At 48.8% G+C, this 27,919-nt stretch overlaps 1 protein-coding gene across 1 annotated transcript in view; it reads right to left on the minus strand.

Annotated features, from left to right (window-relative positions):
- The window catches only part of COL4A2 (collagen type IV alpha 2 chain), a 172,023-nt gene that overhangs the window by 67,808 nt on the left and 76,296 nt on the right, over positions 1-27,919 (minus strand). The window contains 2 exon segments of the mRNA XM_023519194.1: positions 2,732-2,776; positions 2,860-2,994. Coding sequence (XP_023374962.1) covers positions 2,732-2,776; positions 2,860-2,994 — 180 coding nt within the window.

Genomic DNA, 27,919 nt, shown 5'->3' on the forward strand with positions numbered 1-27,919 from the left:
TGAACAGGGGATGGCTTTCAAGGTCAAGTTCTGAACAGGGGATGGCTTTCAAGGTCAAGTTCTGAACAGGGGATGGCTTTCAAGGTCAAGTTCTGTTTCACCCGGGCTTTGGTAAGAAGTAATTGTCTTGGGGTCTCCTCTGCCATGCTTCATTGCCCAACTGTCTCTACAGAGGGATAGGAAAGGATAGGTTTAAAAAATTCTAGAAAAAATTCTAGCCACTGCTTACTTCTTCTCAGGGGGAACAGGGATCTCTTTATCAGCTGTGCTCAGCTGAATGTTAGCTGGCAGACCCACACTCTGAACAGAGAAGCCATTCACATCTACAGTGCGATTTTATCGATGGCTTAGCCGTGTTTAACTGATTTCCTCTTATTTTACTTTCTAGGGAAACACTACTTGTTAGATTTTAAACATAAATATGAAGGATTTCGGGTGTTCTCAGATGTCTGGGAGCGGGGGACAAGGAGAGGGTGTCGGGGTGCGTTTGTGGGCTCCCCCTCTTCTATCATCTGTGATTCACGCACCACATGACTGCGGCCCATTTTGCTATTTCTTTAAACAATAGATATTTGGATATAAGTTTTATTATTACTCAATTTCTTTTAAACTTAGTAATAAATTGAATCTATTTTCAGAGTGATTTGTAGGCCATTCAGATGTCTGTTAGATTTACTTTGAGGAATTGGAAAAATGTTAAATAAACAAAGTATCTGTACAGTGCCTTATAACTGGATAAGGTCAAGAAATGCAAGGAGAGAAGTGGGATTTTTCTTTCACTTTCACATCTCTTTGCTCCGGATGTTAAATCACGGCTTTGAAGTGACGCTATCAGACGAGAGATCAGACAGACTTTGCAGGAAGAGCCCGGAGAGTCTCAGCACCCACACTGCCAGCACAACTTCTCCACCCGCTAGCTGAGCTCTCTGACCAGCTCTCGGATGGCCTTCAGAATGGAGACATGAAGGTCTTTAAAGCCTTTCAAATTTAGCTTGAGGAAATAGCTCTCTGCACACTCTGTTCAGGGCCTTCATTATTCTGTGATGCTTCTGCTCAAATGTACCATTGAGTTTTTCAGTCTTCTCCTGGGTTACCTGCTTGCATCTGGTCTTCCCTCTGCTTAGATCTGACCCAAGTCACTAGAAATTGCATGTTAATCTGATCTTTCTTTGAAATTGTGCTTCAAAGAAAAATTCAATTTACCTTGAGCTAAATGCCCATCTCCCCTTGCTTAGCACCTACTGGCTATATTTCCCCATGAAGCAATGCAAAGATTTTACTGAACACCACAGCAATATTATCCAGGGCTCACAAACCTGCATTCATGACAGGTGAGGTCTAAGTTAACTCAATTTGCAGTGCTGGAGTTCTGTGCTTAAAGAGACTATGTTTGAGCAGCACCAAGATTCTATAGAAAATGGTCCCACCCTACTCTCCACAATCACTGCCCCATAATTACTTTCTTCCCAATTAGTGAGATATTTACATCTGATACTAAATGAACACGGAGTGGAAATGAATGAAATGGGATGCCGGCGAGCTGTGGTTTCTCGCCACAACGTTACTTTCTTTTAAAATCACATTTCAGCTTCCTAAGGACAAAACTAGTGGACAGTCAGAAGAGTTAAGAAAACATACTTTAAAAATAGATGACTGAGTTTTAGGCCATTAGCAGGAAAATACGTTCATAATTTGTTTAACCTTTAAAATACGCAGATTCTCTAACTGCTCATTTCTCAAGATTCTGACTAATGTGGGAGTCACTTCTCGGTTTGTTTAGAGCTGCACCTGAGTGCTGTCTGAGCCCACCACTCAGGGGACACTTCCAGTCCCCGGCCATGTGGGTCTCGTGTCTTGGTAAACGTGACTTTCTTTCTTTTTGCTGTGCCTGCTCCCTTCTATGTCCACACAGGAATACAGAGGTGGAGGGCTGCAGAAAATGCCGGAGTCCCTGTGACTTCACCTGACTCCCGTCTCTCACCCCGTGTGGGGACAGCCCCGCTGTGCAGCCGGGAACGGGGGTCCCTCCCTGGGTGTGCACGGCCATCTGTACATGAGTGTGAGGCTCACGAAGCAGATGTCGTAGGACAGTGGTGGCCGGATGTGGGCGGGTCAGAGAGTGTGATAAACACATCCATCCCTGAGGTCAGGTCTGGCCAGGAAGCCAAGCCTGGGAAATCTGCTCCTGGGCCCTGTGAAGAAGGCTGTGAGTCAGGCTGTTTTGTTTATTTTTTTTTTAATGCCACAAGAAGTAAAGTAAACTAGGTTATAAAAACACATTTTATTGCACTTTGAGATTTTTCTCATGAGCAAAGCTTGGCTTTCCTCTTTCTCATTTTGTGTACGGTTACTGCAGAGAATCTGAGAAGCAGCACCAGTGCTCAGCGGGGCTGAGCTCCGTCTGAGCTTGGCCAGGGCTGCTTTACACATGGATCACCCTACAGTCCCAATGCACTCTCAGGACTGGCTCTGTACTGAGCATATTTGGATGCCATGCTAGCTTTTTATTCCAAGACAATGTCCAATTTTAGCAAGCAGCCTCAACTCCGAAGCCAAGCCTATAAGCACGTTTACAAAGGAAATAATTTGTTCAGTGTTTGGATGGGGGAACTTACGCACATATAGCCCCCAGTAATAAACAGAAAAGGAGGTCTCCTTGTAAATGTTTCCTTAAGTTTTTAATGCATTGCTCAGGATGCACGCAATGCTTTAAAGTTCTCAGAAAACTTACGGGAATTCCATCAGCACCAGGGAATCCAGAAACGCCTCTCGCTCCCTGTGAAGAAGGAAAACAGACTCAGCCAAGGCCGAGGTGCCCCCCACCCGCAGGGAGCCAGGGGACACCCACGGGGACCGTACCACGTCTCCTTTCGGTCCTGTTATTCCGGGAGCTCCTCGTTCACCTTTGTCACCTTTGCGTCCCTGCAGTCCTGGGAATCCTTGCAGGCCCGAGGGCCCGGTGTAGCCCTGAGGGCCCACTGGCCCGGGCTGACCCTGCGGGAACAACACAGGGTCAACTTGCATAATTAATGACAATAAATACTCATTTTTAGTTCCAGTTACTTTAAAATTACACTCTTAATTCTCAAAGAGCCCTGATCGTCAGAGAGCATCACATGCAAACAGATGACCAGCTACTACCCGAGAGCTACACAGTAATTTCTGGTTAAGGAAAGAAGCCAGAGAATGTAAGAGAAGAGAATATTAAATGTCGAAAAAATTATCCTGAATTATTAAAGTGATGTTACGGGATGTTAATAATATTGGGTTGGGATGAAAGAACAGCTTTATTTGGCTTATTTTAAAGCCTTTTCAGTATAAACAAAAGATCCAAACAAACTTCTGCAATTTTATCTCTGTTTTTCTCAGTACGATGCACACAGTAGGTGTGGAGATACATGTTGCTTCCAGATATCAAAATGACACCAGGTGTTTAAGTGATTAGAAAATCTCTCCTTTTGTCCACACATAGAAAAAAAGGAAAGGGTTTCCTCAAATATATAAAAATGTATGTCCACACTCCTTAGAACAGCTACTACTACATTTAAAAACCCCAATTAAAAGTGTTGCTGAGGACGTGGAGCAGTCAGAGCACGTGTATTGCTGGAGGGAATGTGGAACGGTGCAGCTGCGGAACACAGTCCAGCGGCTCCTCAGAAAACTAAGAAAGGGAACTGACACAGGACCCAGCAATTCTGCTCCTGGGTACATCCCCAAAGAACCAACAGCAGAATTCCAGCAGGTGTCTGCACACCCACGTCACAGGTGCTTTATCCCGACCAGCCGGAGGGTGGAGGCGACCCACATGTCCAGGGTCGACGAGTGTGCAGACACAGCGTGGCTGAACCTCAATGAGATGCCGCTCAGCCCCGGGGAGGAAGCAGGGGCACACGGATGAACCTGGGGCTGTCTGTCACCCTGACTGAAGTGAGCCAGGCACAGAGGGAGGACACCATGCGGTTCCATGTCTGTGAGGCCACAGAAGAGCCACACCACAGAGACAGAGGGTAGAAGCTGCCAGGGCTGGGAGGGGAAGGGGGTGACAGCCTGAGGGCCGGAGGCCGCACTGCCAGGTGAGTGTGTTAATGGCACTGTCCTGCCTCTGAACATGGTTAACAGAGAGATCTTGTCACATATGTTTTAACCATAATAAAAAATTAAAAAAACAAATATTTTTAAGATATAAATTTACTACAACAAAATATTTTTATAAATGAACAAAGGAGGGGTGACAGTTCCCTCCTACTGAGGGAAGCAAGTCCTGTATTACAGTCGGTTTCTAATCGTCCACAGGTTCGCCCGAATGAAAAGATACGTCTTGATCACTCCTCTGATGAGTGCGTCTGTTCACTCGTACAACCTGTCTGTCAAATGCCATTTACTCTTCCAATTCAATTCTCGTCTTGCCCTGAGATGGGGGGCTGGGCAATTTTTCTAATCTTTATCTCCCTTGCTCACAAGGAAGCTGCCCTGTGGAACTGTCCAGCTAAGAAGTACGTCCTTCACGGACTATGATGCTGTCCTCACACTCCACACAGCTGCGGGGCAGCAGTGACCTCATAGAGGCTTCTGCACGGATGGGGGTGGGGAGCTCCCACCTGCCCAGGTGCTGGGGGAGGCAGCGAAGGTGACTCTGAGTGGAAGAGACCCACGTGGTTAAGATTGTGGTCAGAGGATGTGATTAAGACAATTTATCCCATAGCTTGGGCACAAACCAAGGTGAGCTGAGAAAGCTCCCTGGGGACCCCTTCTGGGCCAAAGTCTGAGTTTTAGGGAAAGAAAGCTGTCCTCTGTCCTCTACAAGCTCCTGGAGAGTTCTGTTGATGCCTCAGGCAGCAAACACTCAACAGGGGTGTCCTGGTCTGCAGTGCAGCCGGCAGGGGCAAGGCTGTGCATTTTAATCAACTTTGGAGAACATCATACGTGTGAGTATGGCCCCGAGTGTCCTGCCAGCTGGGCAGAACAGTGGTAACAGACGGGCGGCACTGACCCTGGACACACGATACCCAGGCTCACTCTGTCTAACACTCAGAAGTTTCATTACGTTACAGTTGTTGTAAGTTTGGGAATAAAACACGATCTGATATTGATTTTTATGGCTCTTCCCCAGCTGTGCCCAGTTTAGTTTTGTCTTTGGCTGTGCTGGAAAATAACCAGGCCACGAATCTCAGCTGCCCTGATCATGCTGAGACTGACAGTTTGCTGGTGTTTACACTTAACATCTCTAGGGGGATAAAATGTTCCTTGATAGTGCCGTCATTTTTTCTGTCTATAAACCCTGGAACCATCCAGGGGGATTAGTTTATAGAGCCAGTGAAAGGGAACACGTGTGCCTCCACGATGAAGAGCCGCGTCCGCGCTCGCTGCCTGTGACAGGACGTGCGGGCCACCACACGTGCCCACTCCCTTCACTGTCAGCCCCCTTCTTTTCGCTGCCTGTGACAGGACGTGCGGGCCACCACACGTGCCACTCCCTTCACTGTCAGCCCCCTTCTTTCTAACCTTTACTTCTTGGATAGGAACTCTGATTTTTGTAATCAGTCTCTACTCTTTCCCTTTCTGAAGCATGATGCCACATTTTGTTTTTACTGAGGTGAAGTTCACATAATGTAAACCATTTAAAATGTACAAGTTGGTGACTTTAGTACATTCACCGTGTTGTGCAGCCAGCGCCTCTGTTTCCAGAACATTTTTATCACCCCAAACCCATGAAGCAGTCACCACTCATCCCCACCCATCCCCCAGCCCCTGCCGTCCCTGTTCTAGATATTTTCACACATGGGCTCACATGACATGATGTGCGTCAAGCTCACCAGCATTGCAGCATGTACTGGTTCTGTAGTCATTCCTGTGGATGAATAATGTTCCCTGGTCGGGACAGACCACAGCATGTCCCCTTGTCCACTCAGGGACATCTGGGAGTGTGTGTGTGTGAGTCTGAGTATGTGTCTGAGTGTCTGTTAGGAATTATTTTGAGTCTATTTCTGGGTGGAACTGCTGGATCCTAGGTCAATTCTATGCTGGGGCTGTTGAGCTCCTGGCAGTCTCCACAGCGGCTGTGCCACGTCCCATCCCCACCAGCAATGCAGGGGGTTCCGATTCCTCCACATCCTCACCAGTGCTTGTGAGTTTGCATTTTCTTTTTGGCTATGGCCATCCTAACTGGTGTCAAGATGTACACGCCATCCTGAGCTTCTGATGGAATGGAATATTCCACAAAATTCAATCCAGCTTCCCTGCTGAGGAAGTGCTGGAGAGCCTGGGGACCCTGTGAGGAGCCCTTGCTGCTGCCCTAGTGTGACCCCTGCCTGCTGGGCTGTGCACATTCTGGTCAAGGCCAAGGACGCATGTGAGGCACACTTTAGTCATGAGGGCCTGAGGCTTCCCCAGGACGTCCTGCCTGCCAGGGAAGTCTGGTGCTTGTAAAGAGCAGCTGGGAGGATCAGGTAGACGCGAGGGGGTTTCCTTTGTACTAATCAGCATCATCATTGTCAACTCCCATCCTTAGCTGAAAAGTCCCAGTGGGAGAAGTTATTTCCATCTCTTCCTTTGCTGCTGCACTAAGTGACCTTAACATAAAATTACCACAGAAAGAGGAAGAGTCTAGTTTAAATGTCTGTGCATAAATCTCAAAAGCTTTTAAACTTCTAAAGTGCCTAAAATTCCTCCGGTATCCCTGATAAAAGCATTTCCACAAAACGTTTCTCACATGCCAGCAGATGCGTGGGAAAAAGACACGACACCATGTCCCCTGCTCCCGTCCCCCAGGTCCCCAGCACACAGTTCAACCCGTATAAATGATTACTTCCTAGGAAACAGGATCATGAAAGGTATCATTTGATTGTCTAATTTTTAGGGACAAAGCATGTCACAAATGTGAAAAATGGGTTATCTCCTTTTGTCCCAAAGGCAGCTGCATGAAGTGACATGAACTCTGGTGGAGAGGAGATTACTGGGGCCAGGGTTGGGCCAGCATCAGGGCTAAGCGGCAAATGTAGCTCTGGAGAGTGGGTGGGTCCCACTGTGTCCTTAACACCCACCACGAGGTCCGCACCTCTTGGTGATACAGTGTCTCAGGCCTGGTGGCCCCAGAACACCTGAATCTGCATTTAACCTGGTCCCTAGGGTCCTCTCTGCGTTCAGTATGGTAAATGAGGCACAGTGAATACCACCCTGTCCCTTCCTGGTGTGCTCAGTGCAAGACCTGGTGTCTTTTAATAGGAAATAGCTCTTCAGCATGAGGTTGGCCCTCAGAAGAAAGGTCTGGCTTACTGGGGCAGGCAGAGAGAAACAGGGTATTTATGTTGATTAAATATTACTTCTAATTAGCCTCATGCTTCAGTGATAGCTAGAAGACATGAGAGTTTTGATCATCGTTAGGACAGAGGGGTGAGCATGGCTTTTCCCTATGGAGTCTGTGGGACTCCAGGAGCAGTTTTGGAAGCTGCTATCTGGAAAGGCAGAAACACGGAGTCCAGACTCAAATCCACAATGCTCAGACACCACCACCGGGGACAGTGGGCACTTCCAGAGTCCGAACGTAAGAAGTGCTCATGAACTGGGGAATTTCACATCTGGGTAAGCAGCAGATACGGTGCATGTCAAATCCCTTCAGGCATATGTAGGAAGATGATGATTTATCAGGGCTTCCAGAAAGGTCCCTCCACTTTCCTACAACCCCAAGCTGCTGCCTGTTTCCATTCATAGTTTATTAACCTTAAAATATTCCTTTGGTAAGGGAGTAAAAAGTTTCATTTATCAGAGAAGAATAAAAAACCGTTTCCAAGGATAAAACTCGCTTGACTGCACATCAGGGCTTCTAATCTACAGCGCAGGATTTTCCTGGTGGGATAAGAATGAGCCTTTCATGACTTACTGGCTAGCATCTGAATAGTAGGAAATCCCTTCTCCTCCGTCAGCTGACTCTTCCTGTCTCACCTTTTATGGGCACAGGCGCCCACCAGACACCCATATCCTCTGCATTCCCCAGGGCGGACCCGCCCTCCCTTCCGCAAAGTGTTCCAGACAATTCACGGCCAAGGCTGCAGCTCCTGATGACCCTCTGGGGATTCCAATCTAAGTCCCAGTTAATTTCTACCCACTCTTGGCCACACATTTGAAAATGTGTAAAATTTCCCAAAAGGAAAAATGGGCTCCTTTTCAGGATCCAGGAAAATAGCTCCTCCAGTCAAAATTTAAAAATGTTTATTATTCTTAAGGATGATCAGTTAGCACTTGAGAGCAATTTTTAGATTGTGCTGGCAGGATGGATTGGCAGTACATTCCAAGCTAACAATAATGTGAAGGTTGGTGTTTAGCATGTTATGTCTACTACGGGTAACTTCTCATGCACCACAGAGCCCAAGCTGAACCTGACCTTATGCCTACATGTTCTTATTTAAAATATTTATAAAACATGACTCCTAGCTCTGGGTTCTATTCCATATTAAGGATTCCAGTTACGGGGTTGAATTACTTGGACTTTCAGAATTTCTGCTCTCCAAAACTTTTTGACAACAGATTAGGGCACTAGTGTCAACATAAGGTAAATACCTTCCATGTGTAAAAAAATAAACCTCCACATTATGCTGCTCCCTATACAGTCACTCAAAATGGGCCTAAATGCACAAGCCAAAGCTATAAAACTCCAAGAAGAGACCATAGGGTTTCTTTGTAACTCTAGATCAGGCAAAGACTTCCCAGAGGCAAAGCCTCTGCTCTTTGTTTTTCTTCTTTCCCAAAGATCAGAAGCTATAAGAATAAGTTGGCAAGCTTACGAAGTTTAATGGCCAAAATATACTGTTAAAAATAAAAAGGCCACAGGTGGGGAGAAATATTTGCAAAACACACATCTGACAAATGACTTCTATCGAGAATAAAGACCATACCAAGCTCCACAGTAAGGACATGGACAAGCCAAATGAAAAAACGGCAGAGGCTTGAACACTTCACCTATGAAGATGTACAGACAGAAAATAAGCACAGGACACTGGGCACCACTGGTCATTAGGGAAAAGCAAAGTAAATCTACAGGAAGCGGTAACTGGACCCAGTACAACGGCCGATACACGTAGACCAAGCTGGCGATGCCCAGTGCGGGTGAAGATGCAGGGCTACCAGAATCCCCCTGGCTGCCGGCCACGGGGCAAACGGGCAGGGCCCCGACAGTGTGGCACGTCCACCCACTACAGGACCAGCAGTCCTACTCCCAGGAGAGAACCTAGGGAAATGAAAACCTGTGTCCATGCCGAGGCCTCTATGGAATGATGATAGTGGTTTTATTAACTGAGCTGAAAACCGGAAGCAGGATAGATGTTCAGGGAAGGATAAACAAACTGAGGCCCATCCACAAGGTAGAATATGAATCAGCAACAAGGAGTAAGACACAGTCTCACTTTATCGCTCTCAGCAGAGTGCTGTAGTGTCACAGCTCACAGCAACCTCCAGCTCTTGGGCTTAGGCAATTCTCTTGCCACAGCCTCTTGAGTAGCTGGGACTACAGGCGCCGGCCACAACACCTGGCTATTTTTTTGTTGCAGTTTGGCTGGGCCTGGGTTCAAACCCCCCACCCCCAGGGAGTATGGGGCCGGTGCCCTACTCCCTGAGCCACAGGCACTGCTCAGTCACGTGCTTTCATAAAATGCCCGCTAGGGGAATAAAATAATCTAGAGAAACCAAGAGCTAGCTTTCCCTGTCTGGAGACCGTCAGTTTGAGCATGGTATTGACAAGAGACAGAACAGTCTGGGGCATAGCTCTGGGGCATAGCCCTCGGGCCACAGAACTAGAGGTGGGTCAGGCCCAGATTAGACCCAGGGATGTGGGAAGCCCTGGGCTGCTGGCTCCGTCACTCTTGATCTCCACAAACCCCCCCAAACCGCTGGTGCCACCTGCAATTCTAATGTGCTGTCGTATCACGTGGTTCTCTCTGAAATGATCTGGGATAGATGCATGTTTTAGAGACATTAGCACATGGTCTTACCTGAAATGACATGACTTGAGTAGATTCAAATTTTAAAGCAGAGAAAAAAATGGACAGTCTCCTATTCCTCACCCACAGGACCAATGAGTCTGGAAGCCTCTGCTCCTTGTTTAAACATAGATGGCACCCGGACAGTCAGCTCCAGGGCTTCCTGTCCACATTTTTCTAGTCCGGATGTGATTTTGCCTGGTGCATGTTGGAACACTGATTTTCTGGACAGCTTCTCTTTCCTTCACGCTTTCACAGTCAGCACACCTCAGGTGCCGGCTATGCTCCCTGCCCCAGGGACACGCTGCCTGTCCAACCCTCATCCTCTAGAGGACATGTGGGCTGAGTGGCTGGGTCAGGCCGTGGGAACACAGGTGGGGCCAAGGGGCAGCCACAGCCCCCTGAGGAGGAGACGCTCTTCCTAACTTAGTGCCTGGGGACCTGTGACGCAGTGTCATTAGGAACTAACAGTGCAGGGGACTCTTGCCTATACTGACAAGATTAGAGAGTGACAATTACAGTAGGCGGAAATGATTGAGGTGACAAATCATGAAAAGACTGGCAATAAAAATAATTATAATTTATGGGCTCAGCCGCAGGCTACTAATTTCCATGTGTACACACCGATGTTTTACCAGTATTCTGAGGTCATTGCCTCAGCAGGTGATGTGACTCTGAGCAGAGACCGTGTTCTCGAGGCTCCGTCCAACTGTCATCACCCCATAGGGTGCTCTGTGGGGAGTGGCCGCCTGCAGCCCAGTGGAGGCCGCCCCCAGAAGGGAGCGAGAGGGAAGGCCAGCCTCTGCCCAGATTACCAAACAGGCTTTCAGGCTTCAGGGTGACACTTCAGTATCTCTGGCACAGCCCAGGGCCAGCACCAAGGTTGTATCTATTTTACACTTTGATTAAACAGGAGCCACATGAAGGGGAGAGATTCCAGAAGTCGGCATTACCCTGGGTTGGTTCTGCTGTGAAGCAACAGCCAATCAACCCACCAGCCAACTGAGAGGCACGGTCACGGCCAGACTGGCGGGGCTGCTTTTTCCGTTATCTTTATTTGAAATGGTCCCAAGTAGGACATGCTTTAAATAGAGCTCCAAATTCTCTGTCACTAGAAAACGCCTGACGACTGTCACTTTCCTCCCCCTCCCTTCCTTCAGTGTTACCCTACTTATCTGTTATTCTATTTATTTCGTTCTGTTACTCCTCTAAAAAAAGATTTTATTTTTAAATGTCTATAAAATAAAATTCACTTCTTTGGGTGTGTCATTCTGTGTGCTTTGACAAATGCAGAGTTGTGTGACCTCCACTGTGAGGAAGTCATGGATACCTCCAGCACCCCCAGCCTCCCATGGTGCTCCTCCGTGGCCAAACACTCCCCCCTCCCCCCAAGCCTCGGCCAGTCCCTGCTGGTTTTCCACCCTTACCGCTGGGTATGGAGTCTGAGCACGGCTCTGCCACTTAGCACAATGCACTTGAGGGTCCCCCAGCTGCTGTGTGTACCCCCAGTTTGTTCCTCTGTCTTGCTGAGTGGTAACTTATTGGATTCCACTACCACAATTTGTTTATCCATTTGTGCCGTTTCTGGTCTTGGGTGAATGTGAACCGAGCTACTAGAAACATCATGCATGGTTGTGTTGACATATTTTTTACAAATATCCAGGAATGGATTACAGGATCAAATGGCAACTGTTCAATTTCATTAAACAAAACAAAGCCTGCAGCATGACGCCGCCTTCGCACAGACTGGCTGCACCACTGTACTCCGCTGGCAAGGCGGGAGACGGCCACGTCCTTGTCGGCACTTGGTGGTCTCAGCTTTTCTTCCTTAGCCATTCTAGTAGGTGAGAAGTGGTAAGTCACTGGGGTTGGAATCTCATCACTGCTCATTCCCACAGATTTCTGTATCTCTGCTAGCTCTGGACCAAGTCCAGGCCCGGCGTTTCCCTGTATCCACCGCTACTGAAATGTCCTTTTGGGATGAGGACAAATCCCCACCAGTGCCGCCCCCACCTCTCGACGCTGCCTGGGGACCTTGTGGCTTGTGCAGAGTCGATGGCATCTTTGCTGTTTTCCATGAAGACAAACAACTCACAGGAAGCTTCTTCCCCAAGGTGTGAGTCTTGTCAGAAAGGAGGGCCCGAGGGAAGGGGAGCCCGCACGGACCCGGCAGCCGGACAAGGTAATGAAAAACAGCTTTCTTCTGTAGAGAAACTACAGAGAGACTCGGCTCCCAAGCTCTTACCTACAGTATGAGTACATTTTGCTTTGCCTCCTATTCCCTTTTCATACATTACGATACAAAAAGAACCTCTGTCTATACATGAACACGAGCCTCACTCCCTAGCAAGAGTCTTATGGGGAATCATACTCACTTAAAATTACACCAACATAATACGACTTTTCAGATCTGTCTCTGCTCTTTGCCACAGATTCCACCGACAACCTAGTGCTCTCCCAAAGCCTTCATAAAACATCAGACTTGGGCCTCAGGGAGCCGCTGAGGGTGCCCGGGGACTCAGCAGGAGGAAGGCTGTTTCCCAGCCTCTAGGTCAGGTCTGTGTTTAACCAGATCCCAGGACGTGGGTGGGACCACTCTAGGGGTGCCCCTGTCCCAGCCCTGACTGCAACTGGCTGCTGACGCATCACCTGGGGAGGTCTTGGACCCCAGGGAGTGACGGATGTGACTCAGGGCAGCCTCTGCAGAGACAGTTCCCGACCCCCAACTAGATTAGCTGTTCCCCGATTGCTCCTGTTGTGGCACAGAGTGTGGCACTGTTCTGCATTTCACAAGGCCACAAGGAGCTAGAAGTAGGGACCAGCCTCATGTCTGTGTCTCCCCAGCATGTGACCCCTAGATCATGTTCCATGCGTCTGTTAAAGGAATAGATGGGGCACTGCTCTGCCTCCCTCCAAACTCACATCCTTCCCACACAGTCTTCTGCTTTCAGGCCATTTTTCTGACCATTGTTATGGCTCCCTGAGTTCTGAAGCACAGTGTTGGTGGGTGACACTGTGGAGACCTGTCCTGCCCTCACTGCCCCCCCCCATCCTTAAGTCACCTTCACATGCCAGGAAACCGCAAACCCACAACCTCAACTCCTCTCCTCAGTCCACACCACTCCCGTGGAATTTCTGCTCATTGTTTTTCCCAGATGATCTGGTTTTATCTGTCTGCATTATCAGCGAGAACCAGGCCTCTGAAATGGAGCCATGAGAAGGGAGGCCGCCAGGCTGGGAGAAAGGAGGGTCCTGACTCTGTGCTTCACATCTGATTAGATTAACAACACATTGTCTGCTGAAACCAAAGTCCAGAAGGTGAGGCAAGGAATCTGGAATGCAACGACCCCCTGCACCTTTGGAGGCTTAGCCCTGGTAATGTTTGAACCAAGCATTTGGGGACAACTGTCCGTGAGAAGCCAAACATACTTTAAACAACCTTGGGGAGGTACCATGACTCAGGGGCTTAAGGTTACAGAGAAAGGGCTGAGTGAGCCAGCAGGGTTCTCTGAACAGCCATAAAAGGCCTATTTTCCACACTGACTGAGTATCTCTGCTTTAAAATTAAATTTTAACTTTACACCAACAAAAGACAACTTCTTAGCACTCTTGACGCTCCTGGGAGGAGGGAACACACAGGCCAGGGAAGTGTCATGTGCAGTTCTGGTGACCAGCACTAGGTGGCACTCGGTCGTGCGCCTCGGGCCAGGGACCCACCCGCCCAGACCTCAGGTCACTTTTGCAAGTGGTGGCGTGGTCCGTCGGATTTCCAGATGGCAGTTCCAGTGATGACTCATCTCCTGGGGTGGAGGGCAGGTCCCTCAACCTCTCATGGGGAAAACTCCGATGACAATGTTGATGGCAGTGTTCTAATCGTGCCTAAAGAGCATTTCAAACTCCACTTCTTTGCACAGGGCTGTGGACCAACTCAGTGATTAATGCATTTTATAATTAATTCCCTTCCTTCTGACCTGGCTAGGAAGATGTTCTAAATGTGAGTATGGTGGACCTGTGAGATGCAGACTGGCTGCAAAGGCCCAGGAGACAGGGGTTTCAGGTTGCTGGGCCTGATCCCTGCGTGCCCCGTGCGGTGACGGAGTTGCCACGTCCAGACTCCACGCCTTCATTCCTGGGAGCCCTTTCCAACAGTTCCTCTTCTTAAGCCTTACAAAACGTGGGCACTGTTCCCTTGTCCATCTTATGGGTGAGAAAACTGAGGTGCACAGAGGTTGGGTGGCTCAGATGGTGTGGAACAGAGCAGTCCACACAGCTCCACAGGGCCTGTTCCTGCACACGGGGCCCTCCCAAGAAACGGAGATGACTTGACTTCTGCTAGTCTTCATGGAGCTGTGAGTAAGCCAAACGCAGATGGGCAAACCATCTGCAGAAATGAACAATATGCACTTGGGGTTCCCAGACATCCACGAGAAACCAGGCACGAGCCCATGGAGATGATTAGAGGAAGCCGCTGCCCCACCGTGCCCCGCCACCCAATGTGGCCACTCCACGGCACATGAACCCCTCTCCCTGCTGGAAGGTGACTAGGGCAGAAAGAGAAGTGAGTTGATCCTGTTACTTTTTAGCAACTCCAGGGAAAAGTTGTGCAGGGAACCCCACGGGACCATTGGCATGCTCTGGGGAAACATTTCAAAACATCTCATAACCCGGACTTTCGCTACTTCCCGTCACAGATTCATTGTGGAGGAAAGGCCATATCAGGAAGATTTTTCTAAAAGGCTGGGTGGTTTTTGTTTGGTAAAAAGAAAGAATGGATAAGCATTTCAGGAGTTTAGAGTTTCAGGGGTCCTCACACCTTTTAAACAGGTGGTCAGTTCACTGTCCCTCAGACCGCTGGAGGGCTGGACTGAGGGCCCCAGGACAGTCAGCTGCTAAGCAGGACAGGCAGTGGTGGCAAAAACACTCGGCGGGCCGGATAAATGTCCTAGTTTGAGGACTCCTGGTTTAGCTTTGTGAGAACCAGCTCTATGGGGCAGGTGTTGAAAATCAGCGCCCATCTGTTGAAGAGCAAGTTGGTCCAGGGAGGAGGCCTGCTGGTCAGGGGACTGGTAGGTGTCCCAGGTGTGCTCCCTCATTTAGGAGCTGCAGCATGAATAGAAAGCTGCAGCCCTGTCCCCAAGGAGACCTGCCCTCCAGGTGGCCCCAAGAGCAGGGGAGGCCTCCAGAATGCCGGGCAGCAGCAGGAGGAGAAAAGGGCAGAACTGGTGGCCATTTGGTTCGTGAACAAAATGAAAGGGCGGGAAAGGGGCTTCTCACTGCATGTTGGGAAGGGCATTAAGAAGACAGAGAAAGGTGGGGACGCTTAGGAATAGGAAGGTCTCAGGGAGATGGCGGAGATGTCAGAAGTCTATAAATCTGAAGGGGAGAGAAGCATCCATGTCATTCAACCCTAGGGGCTGTCCCAGAATGGAGAGATTGTGGTGGCTCCTGCTGACCAGAAGTGTATCTGCTTAGAGGTGGAAGATGCCCTAAGGACGTCAGAAGCAGCTGTAGGGACCTGAACATGTTTGATGATAGAGATAGGCAATTACAAGCTTGGGAACAACTGAGAGAGACCCAGTTTGACTTTGAACACGACAGCCTTCCATGGCCTGATGAGGGAATGTGACCAGTTAGTGGCCAAGCAGCCTGGCGTTCTGGTCTCTTGATTTTCATACTCCGTGTTGCCCTTGAAGCCTGATATTAGGACGATTAAATGCAGACAGTAGATGTCAGATCCAAATTCAGGCTTCCTTATTTATATCTTTAAAGTAATACTTTGGAAATCATCTTACTAAGAATTGTTGTCACAATATTGCCAAGATAACAGCAAGTGCACTGCTGGTGACAGGTCCGGAGCTGTGGCCAGGCAGACCAGGAATGGTATCCCCATGGTGGCCTGGGGAGTGTGTAGGTGGGGGCTGCGCCCAGGCTGGGTCCCATTTGTTTTCTCACCGTCAGGTCTGACCCCGCAAGCAGCGCTCTGGGTGTCTGGACTTCCCTGCTAAGCCTCCCTGGTGTGCAGAGTATTTGGACAAACACTGAACACACATCCGCAATTAAAAAAAGAACAATAAACCACAAGAAATTGATCTTTTTTCAGTCTTGTGGAAAGATAATGGATGGCTCATTTGTCCAGACATAAAACCCGGGGTCCTGGGTTAGAGGAAACCAAGTGACATTAACATCCATTCCAGAGAGGTGACTCAGCTGCTGGGCTGTTCTCATGACATGGGGCAAAAACAGCCTCCAGAACATTCATTCCTCTTAACAGCATTTGTTAGAAGAAAAGTAAATAGCAGTTTCCATCCACAAAATGGAGGACAACAACTGGCTGTGGCCAGCCGCACTTCCTCCCGACACTCCCGCTTCTGAAGCTCTGCAAAGGTTTGTGGCATCACAGAAACCTCCGTGGCGATGCATGAGATGGGGACAGTTAACACACAGAGACCCGAGGCAGGTCTGCAATGCTCAAGGTCATGAGTTCCGGCTTCCTTTTGGGGTCAAATATCCATACTGTGATTTCTCCCTCACAAAGGATGTGTTTAGCTTCTTAATAAGGTGACTTCTGGGGAGTTGGACCCACGCTGTCTCTCAGAGACCCTTGTGTGCACCTGTGTGGGGTGGGGAGTTGGACCCACGCTGTTTCTCAGAGACTCTCGTGCACCTGTGTGGGGTGGGGAGTTAGACCCACGCTGTCTCTCAGAGACCCTTGTGTGCACCTGTGTGGGGGACGGCCGTGGTCTCCTGTCATCACAGCGTCTGTGTGGGGGACGGCCATGGTCTCCTGGCATCATAGCGTCTGGGTGGGTGGAACTTTGACTGCAATGCAGCCGGGTGGGAGCAGCAGCAGGAGGGGTTCAAGGTTTCTCCCTGCCATGCCTGGCCACACCGTGTGCTGCAAGTATTGATGATGCCACCCATGAGGCCTGTTGGGAAGGGGTGTGCTCAGGTGTGGCTCTTCCCTCACCTGCCCAGTAGGCGAGATCTCTCCTGGCTCCATCCGCGGGGAGAGCACTGCACCGACTCCCCACTGGACACTGTCTGGAGGTCACAGATACTTCAAACTCAATGTGTTCAAAATCAGACTTGGGACCTCATTTTCTCCATCCCTCCTCCCAGCAACGACACCCCACCCCCTCTGTGTCCCTTTGCCCTGTTCCTGCAAGTCCACAGCTCCAGCACCTGCTGCGGCCTCTCTGCCCACTGAGGTGCCCTGCCTGCCATGGGGTCCACCTTTCCCCCAGTCTCAGCACCCCTCCTAGCTAGGGCCTCACAATCAGCTGCTCTGACTACACTATGTGCTCTGTCTCGCCTGCCCTCCATCCACTGAAGGTGCTCTCACGCCACTTTCTAAAATGCTGAGTCCTCTCTGTTCCTAAGGCCGGGAGACACAATGCTCCAGGCCTCCTGCTGCTGGGTCTGCAGGCCTCGCCCAGCCTCCCTTGGGGGCCTCCATCCTCCCTGAGCTGTCCACTTCCCCATCACTGTGCTGTTGCCCCCCTCTTGGCTCTCTGCTGAACTGTTTCTCCCTGACTCTCAGCCTGTCAGGTGGGTGGGGCCTTTGCCAACCCTTCCCTGCAGGGCCCAGGCCCTTCCACACCTGCCTTGGTGCTGGAGTTGGTGCACCTGGGCCAGAAGGATATTGTTAATTGCAAAGGCAAATAGATACAAAGTATTTGCAATTAACACTGTCCTTCCCCATCCCCACCTGGTTTACAGGACCGATTCCCAGCATTGTGGAGCATGGCCTTGTGGGTACCCTGTCCTCTTCTCCAGGGAGGCTGTGGGGACAGCGGGACATGCCCCAGTAGCAGCAGACCCTGCCAGCCCCCAGAGGCCCAGCAAGAGCAATGGAAGGTTCTAGGCCTCGTCTGCTCTGAGTAAGCAGGATTTGGTCAGGTACAGTTTACTGGCTGTCAAGTGTTCAGTAACCCAGGACTTAGAAGCACTCCTGAGGGGACACACACACTTAGGATGAGTAAGGTATATACAACTATTCTAAATTGCACACAAACTTTATCAACACCCGATATAAATGGGAAAACATACATGACAGAAGACGAAATACACAACCTCTATTAGAAGGTAACCTCTGGCAATACAGTAGGGAAGGGTCTCGGCTTATTCCCAAGCTTCCCACCCCTCAAACAACAAAAGGAGATAATCCAACCGCTAAGCACCACATCTAAATTTCTAACTGAATCACCATTTTCTTAGGCGCTTACCCCTAAAGTGAGGCCCCCCGGGATGTGCCCCAGGATGGACTGACACGTCTCAGGATGGACTGACGGGCCCAGGACAGACTGACGGGCTCTAGGACAGACTGACGCGCCCAGGGTGGACTGACTGGCCCAGACAGACTGACGCATCCCAGGATGGACTGACGGGCCCAGGACAGACTGACGGGCTCTAGGACGGACTGACGGGCCCAGGACGGACTGACGGGCCCAGGACGGACTGACGGGCCCAGGACGGACTGACGGACTCTAGAACGGACTGATGGGCTCTAGGACGGACTGACGGGCCCAGGACAGACTGACGGGCCCAGGAAAGGCTTCGTGTAGGTTAGAGGCGGTGGTGCCCAGTGCGGTGTTCCTGAGCCGTGGGCTTGTCCTGTGACATCACGGACATGCCCTGCTCACCTGGCCTCCCTCTGCCCAGACTGCGCAGGTCCTCCAGACAGCCCGGGGACCACGCCCTGCCTTCCTCCCCCAACCACTGCAGGGACCAGGGAGGCGACAGTGCCCAGGGTGCCCCAAAGCAGCTTCTACAGGCCTTCGCTGCCAACCTGACCTCACGGGCTGGCTGTGAATGAGGACTCTCTGCCTGACATCTGGGATCATGGTTGATGTCACTGTAGGACTCGCAGGTGGCTCAGTATGACTAATCTCTCAGAGCCAAATATTACTTCTTGTCATGCAAAACAGTAGCACATTTTTGAAGCTCTGGCTCTGACATGCCAGGAAGAAATTCAGGAGGAGACACTGGAATACTCTGAGTTTTCCTGGTGACTCATCCGAAAATTAGCTCCAGCTACAACCGAGCTGCCCTTCACCCCCTTTCCCAGCTCCAGCTACAAACGTGCCACCCTTCACCTCTTACTCAGCTCATGCCTAGAGACCCACGAGCCCTGGGACGGTCTCGGAACACCCTGGGCGGCACAGACCAAGGCCAGTAGGTGGTGGGCAAACATGTTCTTCTCACTTCCTTCTTAAAAGACCCCAGAAACCAAAAACCAAGAGAAAAAAATGAGGCAACTTAAAAATGATACATAAACTATCCGGCCGGAACCCGTGTGGTTCCAGAACTGCAGTCACCACCTCTCACCACCTGCAGTTGCCTCCACAGAGCCAAGAACCAGGTGTAGGGACTGGACGGGTACAGGTGGGTTCTGGCAGTGCCAGCCCATTTGGGGTGGCCGTTCAAGTCCCCGCCCACTCCTGTCCAAGTTGGAGGTCCCCTCCCAGCCCTTGTTGGAACATGTCAGGCCTTTCTGGGGAAGAGCAGCACCTTCGAAGACGAGTTCAGATCTGAAGTTCAACTGAGCTAAGAAAGTTCACCTTAAAAAGGTAATTAGCTGAAATAAGGGAAACTAACGACATTGGCACCGTGCTATCCAATACTGTGCACTTGTTTGCTTTGAACAGTGACTACGAGGTCCCTCCGAAACTGACAAATTGAAATCTAATCCCCAAGGTGTTGGTGTAAGAGGTGGAGCTTTGGGAGAGATGAGGTCTCTCAGGTGGAGTCCTCAGGAAGGGGATTAGTCCCCTCATAGAATCAATGAGGCCTGAGGGGCACGTGTGTCCCTCCCACCCCTGAGGAGGCCTCTGGGAAGCAGACATCTCTCCCCACACTCCAGCCCGCTGGTGCCCTGGGACTCCAGCCTCCTCAACTGCAAGAAATAAATTTCTGCTGTGTATAAATTACCTACTGTAAGGTTTTATTTTTTTTTAATAGCATCCCAAATACACTACAACAGTAACTGGTTTGCAGAGATGTGGTTTTTAAGATCTTTTAGGCCAAGAGAAACCTTCAGAAGACAAATGGGTGAACTCAGGCTGAGCTGGATTGACCATGCTGAGCACATCAAAGCCGGTTTGCGACGACACCAAACTCCTTAGAAAGTAACAGAGTTGAAAGTTTTTCTAAACTCTGAAGAAGCTTTTTAAAAATAAGTTTTGTTTGTTTTAGTTCCCATGGGTCGGCAAACAAACAAAACCCCACGGTCTCTTCGGAACACACCAAATTAGGTTTCCCCAAGTATATGGCAAACACCTTTGCGGCGTGAGCGTGACACCCACTTTCACCACTTGCTGGTTCTTTGGAAAAGACATGGAGCACACTGACGTGACTTGTTTCCCTTGAGCAAGGTCAGTGCTAACCCCGAGAAACCCCCAAACCCAGACCTCATCTGTAAATGAGGTTTTACCTTTGATGTTTCTACCTATAAACGTGCTCTCTGCTTCTCCCCATCCAACATTTGGTAACCAATGTCTATCCACGTGGGGATGGAATTTATAACAAAGGGTAAAACTAATGGGTCAGTCAACTATAAAACTGAAAACTGCTGAAGCCAACTCAGTGGTTAGGAAAAAAATTGGAAACGTGTGGGTGTGTTCCCAAGGTCTGAGGAAAATTCCGGAAGTCCAGCAGATGTTTTCTATTAGGAGGCGTTGGAAGCCCAAGAGCTACATCTTCTCCTGCTTCTTTTATTTTTTTTTTAAATTATAGGTTTATTTATGAAAAAAATTTTCCTCTTAAATAGTTCTTACCTAAAACTTACAAGATGTAATGCTGGCCAAAGTGTTGATCTCAAGTGCCTCCACCTGCACCCAGGGACATGCACATGGCAGATGTCTAACTTCTCCCATTTACTCAGGCTGAATTAGCACTTTTTCTTTAATCAATTGTAAATAGTGTAATTCAGATTTCAATCGTCACCGTTTTTCCTCCTTTGGAAAACGATGCAGTTGTCATGATAATAATTTTCCTTGTGTGTGTGTTTATACAAACATTAGTAAATGAGGATCCTATTCAAAGAATGAGAAGTTAGTGAAGAAAGAATATTTATAACATTTGTATTTTCTGCTCTCTAATTTTAATTTTGAATACATGCTTGAACACTCAGGGGACGATTCTTTTCTTACCATGGTTGTTTTGTTAACCAGCTTCTGAGTTATGAAGGCTAACCACTGGCTCTTTCAGGGAGGGAGATAGAAATTCTCATTGGACCAAAGTTTCAAAAGCCATATGGTGAGTTAATGTTCAGGAAACATTTAAAACCATATTTAAATTTCTCATCTGCTTAAGAGCATCTCCACTTTTATTGGTCTCCGGAAGGTTTATAAAATCTTAGGTCTATGTAACAAAATATATTTTATGAATGAATTAAAATGGGAACTCCTATCTAGGCTGAATGGCTAATGAGGTTGCAGAAACCACCAGTGAGAAACCCTTGTTGAACTTTAGAAGCCATCTGGCTGCATGTTTTGGAGTATTTGACCAGTACACATGGTTACTGGATATACTGTGAATACAGAGCATGTTCAAGAACGTTAGATTCTCTTGGCCTTGTGGAGATTACTCAGTTCATCAAGAATTTTAATCAAGCATCTCACAGAAGGAACGTTTACAATTATAAGTAGCAGAAACCATGACCAAGGCGAGCCTCGCTCCCATTCTGCCTTCTCTGACCCTTGAAACAGAATGCTTCTTCCGCTCTAAAAGGAGCAGGTGGCCTATCTTATTCCCGCCAGGAAGACCATGGGGTGCAAACAGAATCAGATTAAAGGAAATTAGATCAATGGTGTGGGAATTTACATTTTAAAAACTTTCATGGCAAGGCTCCCAAAATTTAAATAATTTTTGAAAAGTTCCTTTCTTTCCAACTATTTCACAAAAGTGGATTGTGTCCCCCAGGGAATGGCACGCATCTGGAGCATACAAGATTTCACAAGACTCAGACGCAAGTCAACACATTTGCTTTTTGTCATAGTGGGAAAAACATGAGTAAAGCGGTTCAGATGTGAAAGACTTGGAGGTATGAGGCCAACCCAACTTGAAGAGCCACTGTCAAACCCCGTTATAGGTAAAGCTGGACTTTCAATAGGTGGTTTGGTTTCCTCATAACAAATATGCATTTTATTATTTTTAGTTACACTTGAATAAATATATTGCACTCTACGTTTTTCCTAAAGTTATGTAAAAATAGTAGAAACAACCCAGGAGAAGGGATAAGAAAAAAGGAAGAAATAGAACAAACCAACCAACCAAACCCCCCACAACCCCCCGAGATATCTGGGTTTTGATTCATATTTGTGAGTTTTTCTAAAAACACCAGCACAGCTCTGAAAGCTCTGAGTGGAAGGAGAGTTGACTTCCCCCTGCAGTCTGAGTTTGCTGGGTCCCAGGGTGGACCCCTTCCTTCTCAAGTGGGAGCCAGCTGTGCACAAGCAGATGGTAGCCCTTCCCTTCAAACCCTGAGGGCTGTTAAAGTTTAACTGCCGAGAACATTTTCACTGAATTCTAAATAGCATAGATAAATTTGTGACTGTAACAATAGGGCAGCAAAGCCTCCAAGTGGTCCTCTCACAGCCCCAGACACCAGGCTGATTCTTTGTCCTGCCCCTCACAACCCACGCCCTCTCCTGTGCCCACAAAGGCCTATTCATCCACGTGGAGTGGACACCACTGTTCAGGGCACTGTCTTTCTTTCTTTCTTTTTTTTTTAGACAGAGTCTCACTTTATTGCCCTTGATAGAGTACCATAGCGTCACAGCTCACAGCAACCTCCAGCTCTTGGCTCAGGCGAGTCTCCTGCTTCGGCCTCCCGAGGAGCTGGGACTCCAGGTGCCCCGCACAACGTCCAGCTTGTTCAGGGCACTTTCTGCTGTGCTCACATGATACATCATTCCTTCTGCTACTTCACTTTGCAAGGGGCAGCTCTGCTCAGAGCTGAGACTTCTGGCCTCCAGTTTTGATTTACTCCAAAAATGTCTGCCTTGCTAAGATTGTGAAATACACCACCTACGATGTTCTTAAAAAGTTGAAACGAGTTCAAACGTTGATTAACGGAAAAATATGTGCCCATCACTAAGTGGAGATGAAAAATATAAATCCATTTTTAAAGTGCTCTTGAAACACCTTTTTTTTTCTATTCAAGCGTGTATATATTAACAACCCCAAACCTGGAACCTTATTCAATGTACAGGCCACCAAGTGATGGCCCACAGTGCTCCGGGGGTCCTGTGGTTTCAGGTCTGCCCACGCTGCTGTCCTGTTAGTCTGCGTCTGGCAGAACTGCCGTGAAGAAGGCTGAGGCTCTGCTGACTCACTCGTAAGTAAACAGATTGTAAAACTTATCTGCAGACAAATATCAATGGGGACGGATAAACACTCGGCCAGAGGAGGTTTTCCAAAAAATCTCTGACTGTCATATAATATTAACAGGCCTGTGCTGCGGGCTTGGCAGGCCTGATGTGGCCCCAAGCAACATTATGACCAAGGACGGTAACTGGCTGGGAACACACTCCTATTACGCATGTCCCTGCAGCCCCGGCTCTAGGGAGGGGGCGTGCACTCAGGTGGGTGGGACCCGCTGCTCCACAAGTAAAGCCCCACACGTTTCTGCACAGCCACCTCTCTCTGAAATCTCCCTGTGCACACATTCTAACACGTGTAACAGTTGGAACATATGAAAGAAGACAAAGATTTGTCATTTGTAGTAAAGAAACAGCAACTCTAAAACATGATGCTGATGTTACCATATCACTAGGGACTGGAAAATACCTTTCACTCTTTCCCTCCAGGATAAAAGGGGCCACTTAGTTACTTCTATGAAGATTTCGAACGGCTTACTGTTAGACTATCTTAGGATTTGATTACAAGACAGTCAGCACGTGGCATTAGCCAAGTTAGAGAGAGGAGTGGGGTCTATCTAACATTTCCCTAATGAGAACCGAAGCCCCACAAAGGTGTGTTCTCCAGAAAATGCACTGTTCTATCCACAGGCCTTCTAGGGGCCAGAGCCCAGCACTCTGGAACTTTAGGGGCACAGAACTCGCTAGGCCCAGGACAGCCTAGAGCAGTTCCAACCAGAGCCCCTTGAGAGCCTAGGCACAGCCTGGTCCGCGCACTGCCCTGTCTGCCGAGTGCTTGTGAGAACCATCACAAGCCCTGGGTTGGTCGTCAAAATTCCTTCTCTACCTGCATGAGTCAATCACACAAATCACAAAGGCAGATGCCCATTAAGAAAAGCAAAGAGGGTCCACACTGGCTGGGCAATGCAGCAGGGTGTCGGTCCCAGGCAGGTGTGGGGTGGGGAGGGTGTCAGGCTGGTTCTGCACAAGCTGCCCCATCACACGCAAAGCTGCTCTAAAGTAAGGTCCAGGGAAGAACAGCAGAAGGCGAGAAGAGCACGCTTGGTCTGTTCTGACCTCGTCCTCCTGAGGACCCGGTGCTGCTGCCTCCCACTCCTCACCTCTCCTCCTTCAAGTGGAGTTGGAGCTAGGCTAAGTTTCATAGCCACCAAAATGACAGATTTTCTTAAAGGAAAAATTTTATCATAAACAAAAAGTTACGTTTAGTTGAATTCGATGATCACTTAAAGAAGATGAAGTGAAAACTGCAGGGGAGATGTAGGAAGGTCTCATCTGAGTTTGCACCGTGAGGCACGGGCAGGGGCTGGTCACCTGGCCCCTACCCGGCCAGCGGACCCCCCAGGGGCCTTCTGGACAGCCAGGGTCTCTCCACAGTGACTATTCTCTCTAACAGTGGGGCAGCACAGTCGCGTCACAGACAGTACCCAACAGGAGGAAAGTGGCTTGTTCTGAGGCTTACGGCACTGCTTTGCGGGGCTTTCCCATTGAGGCGGACCCCTGGGTTCCTAGGCTGTTCTTCCTGGGGGTTGTGAGGGGATTTTCACTGCAGCTCCCTGTCACCTTACACAGTGATCTGAGATCTGGCCCTTCCAGGGGGGAGACATGTCTCTGCTATTTATGTCCCGGCACCAGAGCCAACCCCAAGAGGATGGTGGCTTTGCTGAAAATCCAGCCCCAAGGGAGCTCTCCAGCTCTGGCCTTCACTGACCCACCCAGCCTGCCTCTCCATCCATTTCCAGTTAGAAGCTGTGGATAATGGGACATCTACAAATTCCCTGAGACAGTTGTTATTTGGTTGTGAATCAATATCCTCTATGTCAGCCAGGGGTGGGAGGGAGGGCAGCTGGGTGTGCCAGCGGTCTGCTCGACAGCTTGGACGGGCCAGAACTCGAGCTAGATATTTGGATGGGTCAGATGACGGAGGGCAGTGTGTCCTCGCAAATACAACTGTCATCTCCTATGCATGGGAGAGACCATGTCCCCAGCAGCAGCTCTGGAAGCAAAGCTGAGCAAGGGGGGGCAATCTACCAGGAGGGGACAAGTAGCTGACACTGACCACGGGGTGTGCTGGGGGCTGCCTGTGCAGCGAGGGGGTTCTGCTGTTACTGTGCATGTTTGGATTGGACACAGGTCAGCACAGCCGAGTGAGGTCACAGCCTGTGGTGAGTTCTGGATCTGCATCTGGGGGACATCCACAGCCCAGTATGCCATGGCACTGCCCATTGAAAACTGCTCTCCACCTGTGAGCACGGTCCTGCTCCCCTGGTCCTTGTCATTCAGGAACAAATAGTACAGTCCGCCCCCACCACAAAGGCATCTTGCTGCCAGGGTGCCTGAAGCCTCCCTGTGCCTCAGTTTCCTTATCTTAAATGGGGGAGATGGTAACCTGCCTTGCTGGGGAATTGTGAGTCACTGCGCACAACATACGAGTTAATCACACACGCACACAGGTGCCGCGGCGAAGCAGTGCCTGAACAGAATAAGCACTACCTAAGTGTTTGCTGTTGTTTTACGACTATAAAATGCCTACTAGCCAAACTACTAAGTGATTTGAAAGATCCCTCACCTAGAGACTGGTGGAAAAACACTCACACAAAAGTAAACCAGAGGGAATTCTAACATCAGTTTTTGGCCCAGGCTCTTGTTGCCTAATCTAACCCTTCTGCAAAGATGTGGAAGAGGAAACCCTTGTTACAGTAGGGCGGGGGGCACAACCCAACCCTCCCTCTGCTTGGAGGTTTTACTAGGAGTCCTACACTGACATTCTAGGAAAAGATATTTTGACCCTCATTGTGTATGAGACGTGTAATAAACATTTTTCCCCCTTTAAAGTGGAGTTCTCCTGAAATTGTCTAGAATTATAGCATGAAGTATAGATGAAAATTAAGTAAATAAAATCCAACACTAAAACTCTTACTATGCAGAGAATTGAAATATATTTCAACATAAATATCATTTCATTTTACAGGCTTACATTATCCTGAACTAAATTTATAAAAATAGGCGTCCTAACATAACCTCCACATCTAAGTATTATTCCATTTCTAAACTCTAACCTTTTGAAATTGTTCTTGGATGGGAGAGGGATTTAGGGTTATGGAACTAAACCACTGAAAGGTTTGGTCTGATATTTTAATTTGACATTCCACTGAAACAATTTTTTAAAAAAATGAACTTGTTAGCTGAAAAAGCTCAATTTTACCACACAGAAGAAAAACCCGTGAGATGAACTTTAGTCGACACGTTTCATGGATTTACACTGTGAGCAGGGACTTCAAACCGACCTCGCTGCTGCCTTCACCACCCCCGGGGCCCATCCTCCCAGATGGGAGACCTCTCTCGCTCCTCTGAGGTTTTATACATGTTGGGGGTTCCAGCTCCCTCCAGGCTGATCTAAGTCCCCGGTGCCCGCGTGCCGGTCAGCCTCTTGTTCTCTCAATGCCTTACTCCCCTGAGCTAGCCCTTCTCACACCTACAGACTCACACAATTACCCTGCAGCCCTCTCTGAACACTAAATTGTCTCATTTCCTCTCCTTCTTTATTTTAGGACTTAATTTATAGTTAAAAAAAGAAGAGGGACAGAGGGCACCACAGCAGACCAGATGGTCTCCAGGACAGGAAATATCCAATAATTACTCTTGACCACAGTTAGATACTGGGAGAGGGGATTCTAGGGCCAAGGGTTCCTCGGCATCCCCTGAGGAAATAGGAATGAGCAGACGTTGCACTAATATGGTCTTTCTCAGCATAGGGAGGGGAGATCCGCCGTGCAGCGCATTTCTGGACAAGCCATTCACAAGCGTTCTTCACATACTGAGTGGAGGCCAGCGCAGGGGGCCGGAAGAGCCCCACCGACCCACCACTCGGCCTGTGACCTTCTCTCCTCCCCTGTGTCCTAATTCATCCCACCTCCTGGTCCCTTCAGACTTGGGAAGTTCTGTTCTGGTTTCCTCCTCTTGGAAACCCACCTTTCCCTCCATGTCGGAGATGAACACCAGCCCACTACATTTACCTTTTAACTGGCGTGTCACGCCTTGAGTTCACTTAAATTCGTTTGGAATGTGAGTGTGAGAAAAAATAAAATAAATAATTCTTTGGCCTCTTCCTATTGGCTCTTTTTAAGCTGCTGAGATACTGACTAGCTTGTTTCCTTACTGTTTCTTTTCCTACCTTTAAATTCTCAAAAAGCCCAACCCTGAGTTTCAGTATTACTTTCAACCTCTTCTTTTTTCTAGAATCTCAAATCTAAGGTTCCACTTTCTGTCATTTATTGTTAAAAGCACGGATCTTTGTTCCACTTCCTCCAAATTCACCCTATGGGAGGAAGAGGGGAGAAGGTTCCAGAAGAAATGCCTGTGAAGAAGCTCAGAAAATACGTAGGTACAAGGACGACCAAGAAACTCAGGAAAACAGTAACAGCAACAGAAGAGTCCCAGGCCACCCCGCAAGGATGGCTCCCTCCAGGGTGGCAGGAGGCTACAGCAGCCATCACCTACCAGACACCAGAGACCACTTCACTGACCTCTGAACCCTGTAACAACCTCAAAGGAAAGGTATGATGGTTCCAT

This window comes from Otolemur garnettii, unplaced genomic scaffold, assembly GCF_000181295.1.
Source record: "Otolemur garnettii isolate 467f Iridium unplaced genomic scaffold, OtoGar3 scaffold00161, whole genome shotgun sequence".
Taxonomy (NCBI): Eukaryota; Metazoa; Chordata; class Mammalia; order Primates; family Galagidae; genus Otolemur; species Otolemur garnettii.